The sequence below is a fragment of the Cynocephalus volans genome, chromosome 12, assembly GCF_027409185.1.
Source record: "Cynocephalus volans isolate mCynVol1 chromosome 12, mCynVol1.pri, whole genome shotgun sequence".
NCBI lineage: Eukaryota > Metazoa > Chordata > Mammalia > Dermoptera > Cynocephalidae > Cynocephalus > Cynocephalus volans.
In genome coordinates, this window is record NC_084471.1 from 43653133 (window position 1) to 43670606 (window position 17474).

The 17474-nt window shown below is 37.7% G+C and overlaps 1 protein-coding gene across 2 annotated transcripts in view; it reads right to left on the reverse strand.

The window, feature by feature from the left end:
- The window catches only part of NAV3 (neuron navigator 3), a 371530-nt gene that overhangs the window by 14849 nt on the left and 339207 nt on the right, over positions 1-17474 (reverse strand). For both annotated transcript variants that reach the window (XM_063074984.1, XM_063074983.1), the window contains 4 exons: positions 8857-8954; positions 6201-6296; positions 5755-5923; positions 4244-4479 (listed from right to left, as the gene is read on the reverse strand). In XM_063074984.1, coding sequence (XP_062931054.1) covers positions 4244-4479; positions 5755-5923; positions 6201-6296; positions 8857-8954 — 599 coding nt within the window. The remainder of the gene's footprint in view (positions 1-4243; positions 4480-5754; positions 5924-6200; positions 6297-8856; positions 8955-17474) is intronic.

The window sequence follows — 17474 nt, forward strand, 5'->3', positions numbered from 1 at the left end:
TAAATGTTCTGTGAAAGTAAGTGATGATAGATAAATTAGAAAGAAAAGTTTGCAATCTTAAATGATTGGCAAAATCACTGGACTTTTCCCGTTGGTGATAAAGAAACATGGAATGTTCTAGGGGTCTAAGTAGAATAGAATTGTGATTTAACAGTGTAGTATTGGAAAAGGAAGAAGAGAGACGAGTCAAGAGAACACCAAAATTGTTGAAGCCGAGAGATACTATGGGACCGAACATGGAACAGTGTGATATTTTTGATGCAGTGCAAAAAGCAATGGGAAAACATTGAAAGATTTTAATGTGATCAAAATATAATTATGAAAAGATACTCTATTTTCTATGAGGTTAATGGATAAATCCAGGAAAAGAGAAAAGGAAAATTTAAGGGAGATTGTGAATCAAGTGGTTAGAAAACAATTGTAGAAGTCCAACTGATAGAGGGTGATAATTTGGGCGGGAGGGTAGTTACAGTGGAGATGAATGGAAAAGGTTTGATAGTTGACTTACGATATATTTCTTCAGTGCTGAGATTCTCATTTCTAAACACGTATATTTAGTAGGTGAATAAACACATATTTGTAAGCTAATAGAGAGCTTACATATTTGGGAGAGTGGGCATGGCTAGTAGTGTTCAGGAGTCAGCTGCACAAGTTGAAGCCATAGGAGTCATCCAGAGGGGAACAGAAGTGAGAGAACAGAACATTGGGAAATATTTTTAATTACTGGTAGGTGAAGGAAGAGAAGTCAGTGGAAGAGACTGAGAAGGAACTTACCAAGGGGCAGGAAGGAAACAAGGAGATAATGATAATCATGAAAGTCAGAAGAATTTCAAGAAAGGAGAGATCAACTGTAGCAACACGTCATACAAGAGAGAGAGAGAGAGAGAGAGAGAGAGAGAGCGAGAGCGCAGGCATGCATGTGCTCACAAAGGCATTGAATTTGGTGATTAGGAGGTCATTGGGTGATTTTTGGACAAGCAGGGCCATTAGATTCTAATGTGATTCTCCTTCATTTTGAGATGGTGGTAGATCCCTTGGGAATCTAATAAAAGCTATAGACCAGTGAGATGTAGAAGTAGAAGTAGGCATACACAGAAAAATTTTTCATAGAATCTAGTTTTTTTACAGACCCATTTAGACTCCTTCATGATCCCCACTCTAACTTAATGGAGATAAAGTCCTTAGAATGAGGTATTGATGCATTAGCATTAATGTTTTATGTTCGGATCTAGTCAGGTAGAAGAAAACAGGCATGTATCTACCAGATGGACATTGACAATCAGATGAATCCCATACTTTGAAAACACAGACAGAACACCGCAGTTATATAAAAACTTTAACTTTGATGCCAGACACACTAAAAACAAATCTACCAAGTCCAGTTTTCTGATCTTTTCCCACCTAACATTCTAAGTGGCTTTAGCTAGCCACATATTCTTTACTAAGTCCTTCTTTAGCCTTCTGGGCCCACTATATTGAATGTCACAAAGTGTAATTGTTTATGTGTACTGCTCTCAATCAAAATATTCCAGCTGGCAGCTTGAGGGAGGGCTTGAAGTGTGGGAAGAGGAACAGAATGTAAAATGCAGAGGTACCCAAAACATGCAATGATTTTTTTTTTCATTTGATGGATTATTGTTTGATTTTGTTTTTGGAATCAGTAAGTGCTTTTTGGATTTGCCTTTTCAGCGCTATCTGTGGCATAGCATAAAACATGTCAGCAATTACACAGCTCCATTTCTTCAGGAAAAGGATTTATTATTTCATGCCTCATTGATGTTTTACTTTTGTAAATCTATACTGTTAGTAGCTATCCCTAACACCATTTCAACTTGTCATCCCTCTTCTTTTATATCATCCTCATTCACTTCCACTCTCACCTTCCAAAATCACAGTGGAATTCTCTGTCAATTTGGCAAGAATTGGCCAAATTCTCCAACAATAACTCTGCATCCAGTGTTACTGACAGCTCATTCATATCTTACAACCACAAACAAATAATAAACATTTTTTAGTTGAATTTTGTGCTTTCTTGGTGATGAATGCACATGATTTTTCATGGGTTTTTTCCTATTACTGCTTTCTAGCATCATTAGTTCTGTTCAAACACTCTTGGCAATGCTTTCTTTTCCCATTATTTTGCAGTAACAAAAACTTAACTGACCTAATAGTGCCACAAATCATTTTTTTCTGCAAAAGCAGAAAATAAGAGTGCTGAAAATATCTAACCCCAAAAATTTAAAAAGACATTCACATAACATTATTGATAAAGAACATCTCCAACCTCTAAACCTTCTTTTCCTAAAGTCATACATACATATATGTGTGTATATATATATATATGTTTTAGGGGAGGTATATTTTATAATTAATGGAAATTACCTACTTTATTTTAGTGTGTCAAGTTACATCCTAACAAAGCTCAAAGTCAATCTATTTAATTCAAAACTTGATTTTAGTTGATTCCCAGCTTTATCAAAATGCTTTGTGATCTCCTTTAATAAGTCTATCTTACTCTTATTTTCTAACCACTTTTTTTTTCCCCATGAAAGAGGTAACTTGTGAAGAGTTCTCTCATATAACATTGAGGAAAAAACAAAGAGAAGACTGAGGATGATTGAGAGACCTCAATCTTTTCATCTCTTTTGGCTGAAAAGAAAAAAAAAATGTGTTAAAAGGCTTTCATATAAACATATGAGGAGACAGAATTCACAGGAGGCATTAAACATATATGCTGAAGCAAACAAACAATCGGCTCTCCCTACTTCTGCTTAGAGATCAAGTATTCCACCTCAGGTTCTATGTCTCTCTTTAGTTGAAATGATGATGCATGGTTCAACAATAATTTGAATAGTGCCAAGTTCTCAGAGTTCATGTGTGGAACTTATTTAACTCTTAGAGATCCCATTGTGCTTTATGAGCATCTTTGTTCTCCTTGAAAAACACATTAAGACAATTTTAAACAAAGGTGTATTTGTGTAAGATGGTAGCCAAGGGCTATTATAATTAATCACTACAGGGAACCCTTATATTCTGCTTGTTACTTGTGCTTCTCTCTCTCTCTCTCTCTCTCTCTCTCACACACACACACACACACACACACACACACACACACTCATTTAGTACTTTCTACAACCCTACTATTTTCCCCATTTTACAGATGAGAAAATGAAGGCACAAGAAAATTCAGTAATTAACCCTCAATCCCACAGCTGGTCAGTGTTAAGGACTTAATGAGCTACCCCATTAAAAACTTATGTTCACTAAGTATATGTCTGGTTTATTTCAAGATCCAATGGTTTGGGGTTACTTTGGGTATTCAGGTTTATTTCTGGAATTTGCATATCTGAGGTTTCTGCAAGTCTGGGTCGGTTTAGATCATCTAACCAGGTTATCTTTAAAAAAAATAATATGACCTGACCCAGTATCATTCTCTCAAGGTACTGCTTATAAGGTTTTCCATTTCCCAAAAGAACCTCAGGATGCATTGATTCATACTTTAATAAATAATTACGGGTAAAACTACTTTAGTATGAGGAATATGTTAGCCATCATCTATTTCTTTTTTTTTTAGGATGCTTTATGTTACTCAGAATATATGAAAGAATATATGGCTATGCTTTATAGCCATTCATACCTATTTAATAGCTGAGAGTGTTCAGGCCAATTACTATGGCACATGAGACCTTAGTTGGCAGGGAAGTTGGACATTGTTCAGTTTCCTAAGGTTCCTAAACAGAAATCCTATAGAAATCTGGTGTAAGCAAATTGCTACTCCTAGAATTTCTGCCTGGAACATTCTAATTATCTCTAAATCCCCATTGCTGCAACCCCCCAATGAATTCCTACTTATCTATTAAGATCCAGACCAAGTATTGCCTCTTTATAAAGCTCTGATTCTTCAATGAAGAGTAGTTCTTCCCTCCTGCCTCTGTAGCACTGTGCACAGACCTCTTTCTAGTCTAATACTTCCTAAATAATTGTCTAAGAGAAATCAGACAATAGGGGCTCTGTCATTTCATTTATGCCTTGTGGAGTACCTGATAACTGAATGTTATTGAAAATAGCAGTCTTGTTCAAACTCATGAAACAGAGTTTGGTCATCCATCAGATTATAGTTTCAGTGAAAGAGATGAATATTATTTCTATGTACAATATGCAAGTCTCACACAACCTTCAAGCTTGATTGCTTAAGACATTTATGGATAAATAACAGCTGTTCCCTTAGGATTCTGTGACTTACCTTACTTGACTTGTGGTCCACATTAAAAGTGGCAATTGCGTCCTCTGTTTTTTTCCTCCCAGCTTTGGTTATTACATATTCAGCAAGTTTATTCGCTAAGTAGGTCTTTCCAGTACCACTTGGTCCTGAGAGTATAATTCTGTGATGCTCCATCAACAAGTTAAAGTACCTTTGGGTAATTGGTTTAGGAATCAGTGTATCAAAAACAAAACTGTCCAAACTGTTTTCTTCTACCCCTGAAGGAAGAAACAAAGGGAACAGCATGTCTCATTGTTCTACAAAACTTGAAATTAAAATATGGTATCAACCAACAACAGAGCTTTGTTATTCAGGGGAATACAATCTTTGCAAAATAATTTCCTAGATATTTCTATCCCAGAAGAATGTACTGCCATTTTAAGACAGAAAACATATCAGTAATTAGGCAGTGAATGTCCAAATAAAGGCAATCGGATTCCTTTAGTTCATGCTTCCCTCCACTGTCTTCATGTTTTCCACTTTCGTTTCCAGAGAGAAATGGAAACATTATAAATGCTATCATAAAATCTTTCTTCTTTTTAAAGATGGTTAGGTTTGTTAAGAATAAATATGAAGATTATATATATATGCATATATAAGCATGTGTGTGTTCTTTTTTCTTACTGTTTTCTTCTCTTTAGGCCCCTTCCATCTCTCATTACACATCCCAGCTACACAACCACTTACACTTTTGAAGAATCCAAACTGTGATGTTTGTCAAGGAATTAAGGAGGGGAGCAACAGTATCATCTTTCATTAATTCAATTACCTTAATCATAAAATCAAATATTGACAAATTCCTCTATTAACACACAGCTGACATAGATGGATTCTGATTCTTGAACATACACAAACAAGGATTATGGAGACAAATAATACTTCAGATATTACATTAGCCTATAATCATTCAAAACAAAGAAAATCATTCCTCATCCCTGATTCTTAACTTCCATTCTTTATTCCCAGTGGATTTTTACTGGGCATAAATATTTTAAACTCAAATTTATAGCAATGAATATATTACTTAGGAATATACAACAAATTATTTGAATCCTTTAGTAATGAAAGATGAGAAGGAACATGTAGAAATTTGAAATTTTCTAAATCACATTCCTTTTTATAAGTCTTAGTGAATCTTCAAAATTGTATTTCAAGGGCCGGCCCGTGGCTCACTTGGGAGAGCGTGGAGCTGACAACACTAAGTCGGGGGTTATGATCCCCCTACTGATCTTTTTTTTATTAAAAAAACAAACAAACAAAAAGAATTGTATCTCAAGTTTTACAGCCCAGAACTCAATTAATTTAATTTCCTTGGATTTTAGTGTTTTTAGTAGTATTTTTTAGTGTTTTAAAAATCAACATGGCTCATTTAATACCAAAATTATCAAAGTGGTTCACACAATTTTCCAAAATGAAAATTTGAAAGGAAAATGCAAAAAAAGGGGAGGTGATGTTAGTAAAAAATTACAATTGTGCTTTTCTTTCATTTTTACCTTTCAGGTTCACAGTGATAACGTTATTATCTCCAACAAGGTATCCACAAGGCAGCAGTTCAGGCACTTCTAGGTTATGGGATCTAATTAAGTCTCCTATGCAGTAGCTAGCAATGCAGTCAGAGCTCAGACCAAGGCTAGTAGATGTATCAATTCGGAACACATATTCCTGAAGTGGTACACACAAGAAAGTAAAGTCCAAAGAGAAGTTCAACTCATCTATAACAAACACAAAACTTACGAGGATATAAAGCTAGTTGTCGAGAATTTGAGATGGTATACAAGAACTGTTAATATCAAACAACACAAGAAAAAAAAAAGATTTTCTTTTTTTCTTTGAAATGGAGGAGAGAAAAAGCAGATGTGCCTATGCTATTAAAATTAAGGAAAGCATCTAAAAAGAAACACATTTGAAAATTAATATCAGGATATCTCACACAATTTACCTTAAAGAGACGTCTAATTACACCATCTAAGACATCCCACTTGGTTTTTCCACTAACACCAATAGATCCTATCAAATATGCCTGAGACTTCTGATCCTAAATAAGAACAAAATAAAATAAGATGAAAATTCAACTGTAAATCTTGTTTTATTACTACATTTTCTATTAAAATTTATTAATGAGTTGGTGACTAAAACTAAAGTATTTATTAAGTGTATGTGTTCTACAGTAACAGACACTCATGGTGGGTTATATAAAGTAAAACATATGCCGACAAGCTAACCAACCAACCAAATCATCGAAGTAACACAATAACAACAACAAGAAAGAAAGAGATTAGATGAAGTGGTATGTCATGGAAAACTGACTCATGACCTATTCAGTAGAAGGGAATTGCATTTTAATGGAGTGGACACATTACTGAAGAGGAGCAGCTTAATAGTAAGGGAAATGGTTAGAGAGACTGAAAAGGACTATCATGAATTTTAAAACTTTTTCTTACTATTTTTTGATATTATCTTTGATAAGTCCAAAACTCAGTTTTTTTCATTTATTAATTTTAATCTAAAATCCAATCTAGCTTTAAGAAATAATTTATCCATGGGTAGTATGGCATTTTCATATTCACAAAACAGGTCCCATTTCAAATTTATCTAAAAACTCACTATTTAAAGAACTTGCTAGAGAAACCTGCAGGACTCATTTTATCAAGCAAAGAATTCTTTTATAATATAAGTAATGTTTCCAAATCTATCTTTTCTGTAGGATGAGATTTTGAGGAATTTCCACATGTGTACAAAAAGGTAAGCAATTCAGGATTTGTAGTCTAACTGGAGCCTCTTTTATGATGACTGGAAATGGTCACATGAAATAATGATCATAATACCAGTAGATATAATTAGATAGTCGATATATTACAATACGGTTCTAGTCACCCAAGTGTCTTGCCCTTGAGAGCTGGTTGAATAAACAGCCAAGTGTTAGAGGATGGATTCTACAACACACAACACTTACCACCTAATTAAGAAATGTGACCTTAGGTAAATAACTTAACTGGCTCATAGCTTCAATTGCTTCATCTGTCATATTTAACCTTATAAGAGTAATTGATTATCACCATTATTGAGATATAACCTTCTGAGTTAGAAGCCAATACCCTTTTCAGAAAAAGCTGACAAATTCACAGCTAAATAATTGTGACTTTTTTCTTCACTACTGTTATGGACTGAATGTTTGTGTTCCCCCCCAAATTTCATGTTGAAGCCCTAACCCTTGATGTGATGATATTTGGAGATGGGGCTTTTGCGAGGCAATTAGGGTTAGATTAGATAAGAGAGTTGAAGCTTCATGATGGGATTAGTGGCCTAAGAGCGGCCTCTTTCTCTCTCCCTACACACAGACACTGAGTTAAGGCCCTGTGAGGACAGAGCAAAAAGTCCACCATCAGCTTCCCAAAGGAAGAGCCCTCACTAGTAAACAAATTGGCCAGCACCTTGATCTTGGACTTGCTAGCCTCCAAATTGTGAGAAAACAAATTTCTGTGTTTAAGCCAACTGGTTTATGAATTTTGTTATGGTAGCCCAAGCAGAATTAGACAACTACTTCCTTGGCAGTTCTTTTTAGGAAAAAAACATTCAAAGACATTGTCTTTTAGAATTACTCTAAAAAGAAAAATTTGTTTTCTAGTGGGTTTATAATCCAGACAAAATGGACACTTATACAATGCTTTATAGACAGTTGACTTTAAATTCGAGGTAGTTTAGGTTTCACTGAGAGTATTACAGTCTCTCACATAAGGACCCACTTGGGATAAGTAGGCACAAATCTGCAGCTCAAGCAGAAAGTTTATGGCATTGAAATCCTTGGAACATTTGCTCAATGTAAAAAGTCACAAGTGCTCTCTCACTTTCCAAACTTAAGTACTTCAATTATTTTAAAGTTCTAAAGGATTTTTTTGTTTGGTATTAAAAAATTAGACACTTACACGTATATATTCTTGGCCACTCAGCTAAAAATTCAACTTAAAAATCTTTTTAAAGGAAAAGCTAGAATCAGAATGGCAATATTCTGAATGACAATATTCAGAATGGTAATTTGAAGGCAATATTTGATTCCGAAAAATTGAAATACTTGCCTAATCAGCTAGGACCTTGCTTAAAAATAATACAGACAAGTAGCATCAATGGAATTTGTCATACTGAGTTCAGTAAAATATGCCTTTCCAGTGTCTAGAATATTCATTTAGCTTATAGTCTTCTCTTTGTACAAAGATCATATTTAGCAGCTCTAGTGACATGTTACTACACATTATCAATATTACCTATAACCAACAAGTGACATCAAGAGAATAAGACAAGAAAGACCTTTATGTCAAAGAAAGCAACTATGTTTTTTTTAAGTTTTAGAAATAAGGAGGGCTGATGATCAATAGCGTTTTCAATGAATGAATGTGTGCACAGGTAAGACGTTTCTACCTGTAGGATGATGTCATTTCTTTATGGTCCCCAATTTTCATGCTTGTGTAACATATTAAGCTAATGGCAAGACAAACACCTCTGAAAGGACATTTACCAGAACAAATATTCAAATATAAAATACATTTGACTCATGGGAATTCTTATCCTTTAGTAATAAGAAGCTAAGATTAAAGAAATACCTTTGCTCGACCGTAGCCCTTGCTTATGGAGACTACAATTTTCACGCTGCGGCCATCTTTATGTCCAGTTGCATCACCAGCATCATCAAGCAAAATATCTACCAAATGTTAAAAGAAACACACACAATAGAGTAAGATTAGCTCGGATTTGTTTACTGTCACTGTTTTTCTCTTATAGTTGTATATCTTTCTACAGGATCTGCTTCCTATTCCAGCCAAACAGGTTTGAAAAACCTCAGCTTTCAAGAAGATAAATTGCTGCGGTTGGGCTAAAGTTTCAATCTCAGAATTTATTTCTGCTTCCGAAGATATTCACCCAAGTGTTGGACCACTGCCTTTAGGTGAGGAAATAGGTTTTTTTGTTTTTGTTTTTTTTTTCTATTACATACAGGTCTGAGTCATACCTGAGTAATATTCAGTCACCATTATAACTGTGACAAACTGAAAAGCAATCTGATTTTTCTATCTAACCTAAAATATCCAACTTCAATACCCATGTAATTTATGAATGTAAAGATGCTGAGATTGACTGTCAACTGAAATTATTTTCAAGCATTTGGCACATAGCCAGCTATATTACTGCTTGCCTTCTATCTATAAATATTAGGTACTATTATTGAATTTCAACTATGGAATTACACTTCTCTACTCAAGAATATTAATTATAGCTCTCCTATGCCTTTTGTCCTAATAGTTTCAAAACCAAAATATTATTCCTAGGAGTCAGCAAAGAATTACATAAGTATGATAAAGCTAGCTAATCTTTAAAATACAAAACTTTAAATGTGATTAAATGATTAATTTTCAAAATATATTATATCAGTTTAGTGTCTAATTTGGAGAATTATTAAAGCAAACTATCCCAAATATATGTTTTCCTTCAACGATGATGCTATTATAGAGCCACACTTAATAGGAAGACAGCGTTCACTCATTTATTGGTAAATATTTACAGCACTGTGTCAGGTAAGGGCCACATCATGTGGGGCCTAGTAGTCCATGGCAAGGGGTTGAACCTGATTGATCACCCACATATCTGCTCAAGTTTGTCTTGGAACATGTTATTCATTTTACGTTATACTTCCTCTTAAAGACTATGCTTAAAATATGAAATTTCTCCTGACAGCAGTGCTGTAAATATTTGCCAATAAATGAGTGAATGACTATTCTTGGCTTTTGTATATGTGGCTACTTAAAGCAAAATTAATATAGACGTTAAAAGGCCAGGCTCTGGATTCATCCAAACTGGGTTCAGATATTAATTCCACCAGTTATTAGTTACATGATTTGAACAAATCATTATAGTCTTGGTTTCCTCATCTGTAAAATGGGGATAAAGAGCATTTTGTAGGGATTTTGAGAGCATAAGAGGTAATGCTTTAAAAGCAATTTGTTCTCAGTGTTGAGTAAGTGTTGCTGTTCTAAACACCATTCCTTTTTCTGTGTGTTTATCCTAACTCCTACTGACAGTGGGAGAATCACATGATGACTCATCCGCGTCTGCCCTGTTTGCAGTACTGTAAGGACCCCATGATCATCTGAAGAAACAACTCCAGGGAACAACAGTAAGTTTGAAGTGAAGGTGCTCTGTGGGATTTTTAATGGAAAATAAATTTTGGTCCTCTGTCCAAATTTTGAAGAAAGAAGATCTGCCATTCTGGTTACAATCAAGTGCAATTCTGACAAAAAAATGAAGGTTTCTCAAACTTCTGTCTTTACTGGATACATGGAACATGCACTTAATATTTTAGGAACTGGACATTTGTCAATTACCCTCTGTCCTGCCTACTTCTTTCCTTTTTTAAAAATTAATCATGAACCCTAGAAAGGAAAGTTTTTTCCATTAAAAAGCTCCAGCACAGGCCGAGCCCGTGGCACACACAGGAGAGTGCGGCACTGGGAGCGCAGCGATGCTCTGCCTCAGGTTCGGATCCTACACAGGAATGGCCGGTGGGCTCACTGGCTGAGTGCCGGTCACAAAAAAAAAAAAAAAAAAAAGACAAAAAAAAGCTCCAGCACAAGAAGACAGAATAACCACAAAAATTCCTTGAACTATTTAAGCCAAGTATACAGATACAATGTAGAGGGGGAGGGAAGGGGGTAGGTAAAGGGGCATGAAAGGGAGTTTCAAGATGGCGGCGGCTGCAGCGGCTGGCGCGGAGTAGCTGAGGTGGAAAAGGTGGCCACTGGGCCTCAGGCAGCCGGGAAACTTGTGGACCTTCCTCTGGCCATCTCTTAAGGGAGGACTGCTGCTGCTGGCCGATCGTGGGGGCTCAACGCCACTTTGCCCCCGGCAGGAGAGGCTGCCTCATTTACAGGCAACAGCTTTGAAGTGTGGAGCAGGAAAAGAACTGATTCTTAGCTGCAAAAGCGAGTCTTGAAACAGGGAACACGGCGCCAGGGCTGCTGTGGATGCAGCCAGGATCCCGGAGGCTGGGGCCGCACTGAAGGCGGCCAGCTGCCCTATTCAGGATTCGAGGTTTCAGGCCGGCATTAAAGAAGATTCCTGGGAGCGCCCGAGCGGCGCCACGACTGAACAGCCCGAGGCGGCAGCGCCGAGAACAAGGAAGGCAACAAACCAGAGACAGAGCGAACGCCCGACCTGGCACAGCACTGTGAGTGATCCCTGGCAAAGCTCTGTTCGGGGGGTGGATGCCCACGCGGCTCCCGCCTGCACCACCAGGCCACTCACTGCCCCGGGTGCTGCCTCCATTTTCCCAGGTGCGGGCAGCTCCGCCCTGCTCGGCCATCACTGAGCCCATTTGCTTGGCCTGGCGCGGGGCTTTCCGGACCCTGCGGGCCGGCCTCCTCTCCCACTCCCTCCGCGGTTCTCTGGCGGGGCTGGGGGTGTGAGGCGTCCCGACCAGTGTTGGGAGGGCTAGGAAGTACGGGCGGGCCGACTGTCACTCCACCACACCCTGGACTCCGGTCCCGGTAAACTTCCTGTTACTGGGAGGCAGATACCATCTCTGCGACCACCAGTTTGGAAAAAAGCCTAACGAATTTCTGGTTGGGAATAGTGTGGCAGGAGAGTTCCCAGGTCCGCTTGAACCTGCCGGAGAGCAGGCTGCAGGCGGGCACTAGTCTCGGTTTATACAGGGGGGGATACAAAGGTGAACAAGACCCGAGAAAGATCTACACAGTGCTACAAAGGCACCCAGAGAGACCGGTCGTCTGTGCCTAGCAGAAACCTGGTAGACTTCCTGGGCGAGGCGGTGCCGAGCAGGGTCTTGAAGGCCCAGCTGATAGACGAGGGGTGCAGAAGACATGCCCCAGCCCAGCACAGTGCGCACAGAGTGGGGAGACGTGCGGCCAGGGAGGCGGAGACTCGACAGAAACCACACACCTGGTGGGGTCGCCACTGCACGATCTAACAGCCTGGGCCAGAGCACACGGAACAGGGAGAAGTCCTGTACAGAAAGTGAAAGCTCAACAGAGATCACACACCCTGTGGTACGTGATACACCAGCCCAGCAGAGTACAAGCTGACCAGAAAGGTGGATCCCCGGAGAAGCCCAAGACCCGAGGCAACCACACACACAAGACACTAGAGGCCAACTGAGCAGTCACGGCGGGAGCCATACCAAATTGGCAACCACAGCAACATCCTAGTTAGTCATTAGTCTCAAACCGGTGGACTGTGAAACCCCCTGCCACAATGAATAAACACCAAAAAAGAGACACCAGAAATACAAAAAATCAAGAAAGTACACCACCAAAAGTTAATAAATCTCATACTCTAGATCCTATAGAACAAGAAGCCCTTGAAATAACTGACAAGGAATTTCGAGTGATAATTCTAAGGAAACTGAATGAGATACAAGAAAACTCAGCTAGACATCATGATGAAATGAGGAAAAGTATACAGGATCTGAAAGAGGAAATATACAAGGAAATCAATGTCCTGAAAAAAAATGTAGCAGAACTTGCTGAACTGAAGAAGTTATTCAGCGAAATAAAAAACACAACGGAGAGTTTAACCAGCAGGCTTGTCGAAGTTGAAGAGAGAACCTCTGAACTTGAAGATGGGCTGTTTGAAATAACACAAGCAGGCAAAAAGAAAGAAAAAAGAATCAAGGACATGGAAGAAAATCTGAGAGAGATATCAGACAACCTCAAGCGCTCAAATATCCGAGTCATGGGTATTCCAGAAGGGGAGGAAAATGGAGATTGCATTGAAAACATATTCAACAAAATAGTGGCAGAAAACTTCCCAGGTATAGGAAAAATCACAGATCTTCAGATCCAGGAAGCTCAACGATCTCCAAACGTATTCAACCCAAAAAGGCCTTCTCCAAGACATGTCATAGTCAAATTGGCAAAACTCAGAGACAAAGAGAGAATCTTAAAAGCTGCAAGAGAGAAGCGTCAAATCACCTATAAGGGAGCCCCAATCAGGTTAACATCAGACTTTTCATCACAAAGCTAGAAAGGAATGGGATGATATTTTCAAAATACTAAAAGACAAAGATTGCCAGCCAAGAATACTCTACCCTGCAAGGCTATCCTTCCGAAATGAGGGGCAAATAGTATATTTCTCAGACAAACAAAAACTGCGGGAGTTCACTACCACAAGACCACCCTTACAAGAAATCCTCAAGGGAGTACTGGGTTTGGTTCCTGAAAAATAACTACCACTGCCATAAAAACCCAAGAAAAATCTAAACCCGCTAGTACAATAAAAATGGCATTCATGAAGAGAAAACAAGCTAACAAAAACACTATCTACAACCTAAGGAACCAACAAACAAAGAAACCAAACAGTAAATCAGAAAGCAAGGAACAAAAGACACCTAAGACAACCAAACAACCAATAAAATGCTAGGAATAAATCAACACCTTTCAATAACAACTCTTAATGTTAAAGGCTTAAATTCCCCAATTAAAAGACACAGACTGGCTGACTGGATCAAAAAGCAGGACCCAACTATATGCTGCCTACAAGAGACCCACCTCACCCATAAAGATTCACACAGACTAAGAGTGAAAGGATGGAAAAAGATTTACCATGCAAACAGAAAAGAAAAACGAGCTGGAGTGGCTATTCTTATATCTGACAAAATAGACTTTAAACTAAAAACCATAAAAAGAGACAATGAGGGACACTACTTAATGATAAAAGGACTGATCCATCAAGAAGACATAACAATCATAAATATGTACGCACCCAATGTTGGAGCAGCCAGATTTATAAAACAAACTCTATTAGACCTAAAGAAGGAAATAGACACTAATACCATAATAGCAGGGGACCTGAACACTCCACTGTCAATATTAGACAGATCATCTAGGCAAAGAATCAGTAGAGAAACACAAGATCTAAACAAGACTCTAGACCAATTGGAATTGGCAGATATCTACAGAACATTCCACCCAACAACCTCAGAATATTCATTCTTCTCATCAGCACATGGATCATTCTCCAGGATAGATCACATATTAGGTCACAAATCAAGTCTCAATAAATTCAAAAAAATTGGAATTATCCCATGTATCTTCTCAGACCACAATGGATTAAAACTAGAAATTAATAACAAACAAAACTCTGGAAACTATACAAACACATGGAAATTAAACAGCATTCTACTTAATGACATATGGGTCCAAGAAGAAATTAAGCAGGAAATCAAAAAGTTTATTGAAACTAATGAAAACAATGATACATCATACCAAAACCTGTGGGATACTGCAAAAGCAGTATTGAGGGGAAAATTTATTACATTAAACGCTCACTTCAGAATAATAGAAAGATGGCAAGTGAACAACCTAACACTTCACCTTAAAGAACTAGAAAAACAAGAACAATCCAATCCTAAAGTTAGCAGACGGAAAGAAATCATTAAGATCAGAGCAGAACTGAATGAAATTGAAAACCAAAAAACAATTCAAAAGATCAATGAATCAAAAAGTTGGTTTTTTGAAAAGATAAATAAAATTGACAAACCATTAGCATGGCTAACAAAAAAAAGAAGAGAGAAGACTCAAATAACAAAAATTAGAAATGAAAAAGGCGATATTACAACTGATTCATCTAAAATACAAGGAATCATTCGAGACTACTATAAACAACTATACGCCAACAAATTTGAAAATCTGGAGGAAATGGATAAATTTCTGGACACACACAAGCTCCCAAAACTGAACCGTGAAGACGTAGAAAATTTGAACAGACCAATAACAATAAAGGAGATTGAAGCTGTTATCAGAAGGCTCCCAACAAAGAAAAGCCCAGGACCAGATGGATTCACAGCAGAATTTTACCAAACATTCAAAGAGGAATTGACACCGATTCTTTACAAACTATTCCAAAAGATTGAAACAGACGCAAATCTCCCAAACTCATTCTATGAAGCAAACATCATCCTGATACCAAAACCAGGTAAAGATATAACCAAAAAAGAAAACTACAGGCCGATATCCTTGATGAATATAGATGCAAAAATCCTCACTAAAATACTAGCAAACAGAATACAGCCACACATACGAAAAATTATTCATCACGATCAAGTGGGATTCATCCCAGGGATGCAAGGTTGGTTCAACATACGCAAATCAATAAATGTGATACACCATATTAATAAACTCAAACACAAGGACCATATGATCATCTCTATAGATGCTGAAAAAGCATTTGATAAAGTTCAGCACTCATTCATGACAAAGACCCTCTATAAGTTAGGTATAGAGGGAAAGTATCTCAACATAATTAAAGCCATATATGACAAACCCACTGCCAATATCATCCTGAATGGGGAAAAGCTGAAAGCTTTTCCTTTAAGAACAGGCACTAGACAAGGATGCCCACTCTCACCACTCCTATTCAACATAGTGTTGGAAGTACTAGCCAGAGCAATCAGAGAAGAGAAGGAAATAAAGGGCATCCAGATTGGAAAAGATGAAGTCAAACTGTCCCTGTTTGCAGATGACATGATCCTATATATCGAACAGCCTAAAACCTCTACAAAAAAACTGTTGGAATTGATAAATGATTTCAGCACAGTAGCAGGATACAAAATCAACACACAAAAATCAGTAGCATTTCTTTTCTCCAATAGTGAACATGCAGAAGGAGAAATCAAGAAAGCCTGCCCATTTACAATAGCCACCAAAAAAATAAAATACTTAGGAATTGAGTTAACCAAGGAGGTGAAAAATCTCTATAATGAGAACTACAAACCACTGCTGAGAGAAATTAGAGAGGATACAAGAAGATGGAAAGATATTCCATGCTCTTGGATTGGAAGAATCAACATAGTGAAAATGTCCATACTACCCAAAGTGATATACAAATTCAATGCAATCCCCATCAAAATTCCAAAGACATTTTTCTCAGAAATGGAAAAAACTATTCAGACATTTATATGGAACAATAAAAGACCAAGAATAGCCAAAGCAATGCTCAGCAAAAAAAAATAAAGCTGGAGGCATAACACTACCTGACTTTAAGCTATACTACAAAGCTATAATAACCAAAACAGTATGGTACTGGCATAAAAACAGACACACTGACCAATGGAATAGAATAGGGAATCCAGAAATGAACCCACACACTTACTGCCATCTGATCTTTGACAAAGGCACCAAGCCTATTCACTGGGGAAGGGACTGCCTCTTCAGCAAGTGGTGCTGGGATAACTGGATATCGATATGCAGGAGAATGAAACTAGATCCATACCTCTCACCGTATACTAAAATCAACTCAAAATGGATTAAGGATTTAAATATACACCCTGAGACAATAAAACTTCTTAAAGAAAACATAGGGGAAACACTTCAGGAAATAGGACTGGGCACAGACTTCATGAATACGACCCCAAAAGCACGGGCAACCAAAGGAAAAATAAACAAATGGGATTATATCAAACTAAAAAGCTTCTGCACAGCAAAAGAAACAATTAAAAGAGTTAAAAGACAACCAACAGAGTGGGAGAAAATATTTGCAAAATATACATCTGACAAAGGATTAATATCCAGAATATATAAGGAACTCAAACAACTTTACAAGAAGAAAACAAGCAACCCAATTAAAAAATGGGCAAAAGAGCTAAGTAGGCATTTCTCTAAGGAAGATATCCAAATGGCCAACAGACATATGAAAAAATGCTCAACATCACTCAGCATCCGGGAAATGCAAATCAAAACCACATTGAGATACCACCTAACCCCAGTTAGGATGGCTAAAATCCAAAAGACTATGAACGATAAATGCTGGCGAGGCTGCGGAGAAAAAGGAACTCTCATACATTGTTGGTGGGACTGCAAAATGGTGCAGCCTCTATGGAAAAGGGTATGGAGGTTCCTTAAACAATTGCAAATAGATCTACCATACGACCCAGCCATCCCACTGTTGGGAATATACCCAGAGGAATGGAAATCATCAAGTCGAAGGTATACCTGTTCCCCAATGTTCATCGCAGCACTCTTTACAATAGCCAAGAGTTGGAACCAGCCCAAATGCCCATCATCAGATGAGTGGATACGGAAAATGTGGTACATCTACACAATGGAATACTACTCAGCTATAAAAACGAATGAAATACTGCCATTTGCAACAACATGGATGGACCTTGAGAGAATTATATTAAGTGAAACAAGTCAGGCACAGAAAGAGAAATACC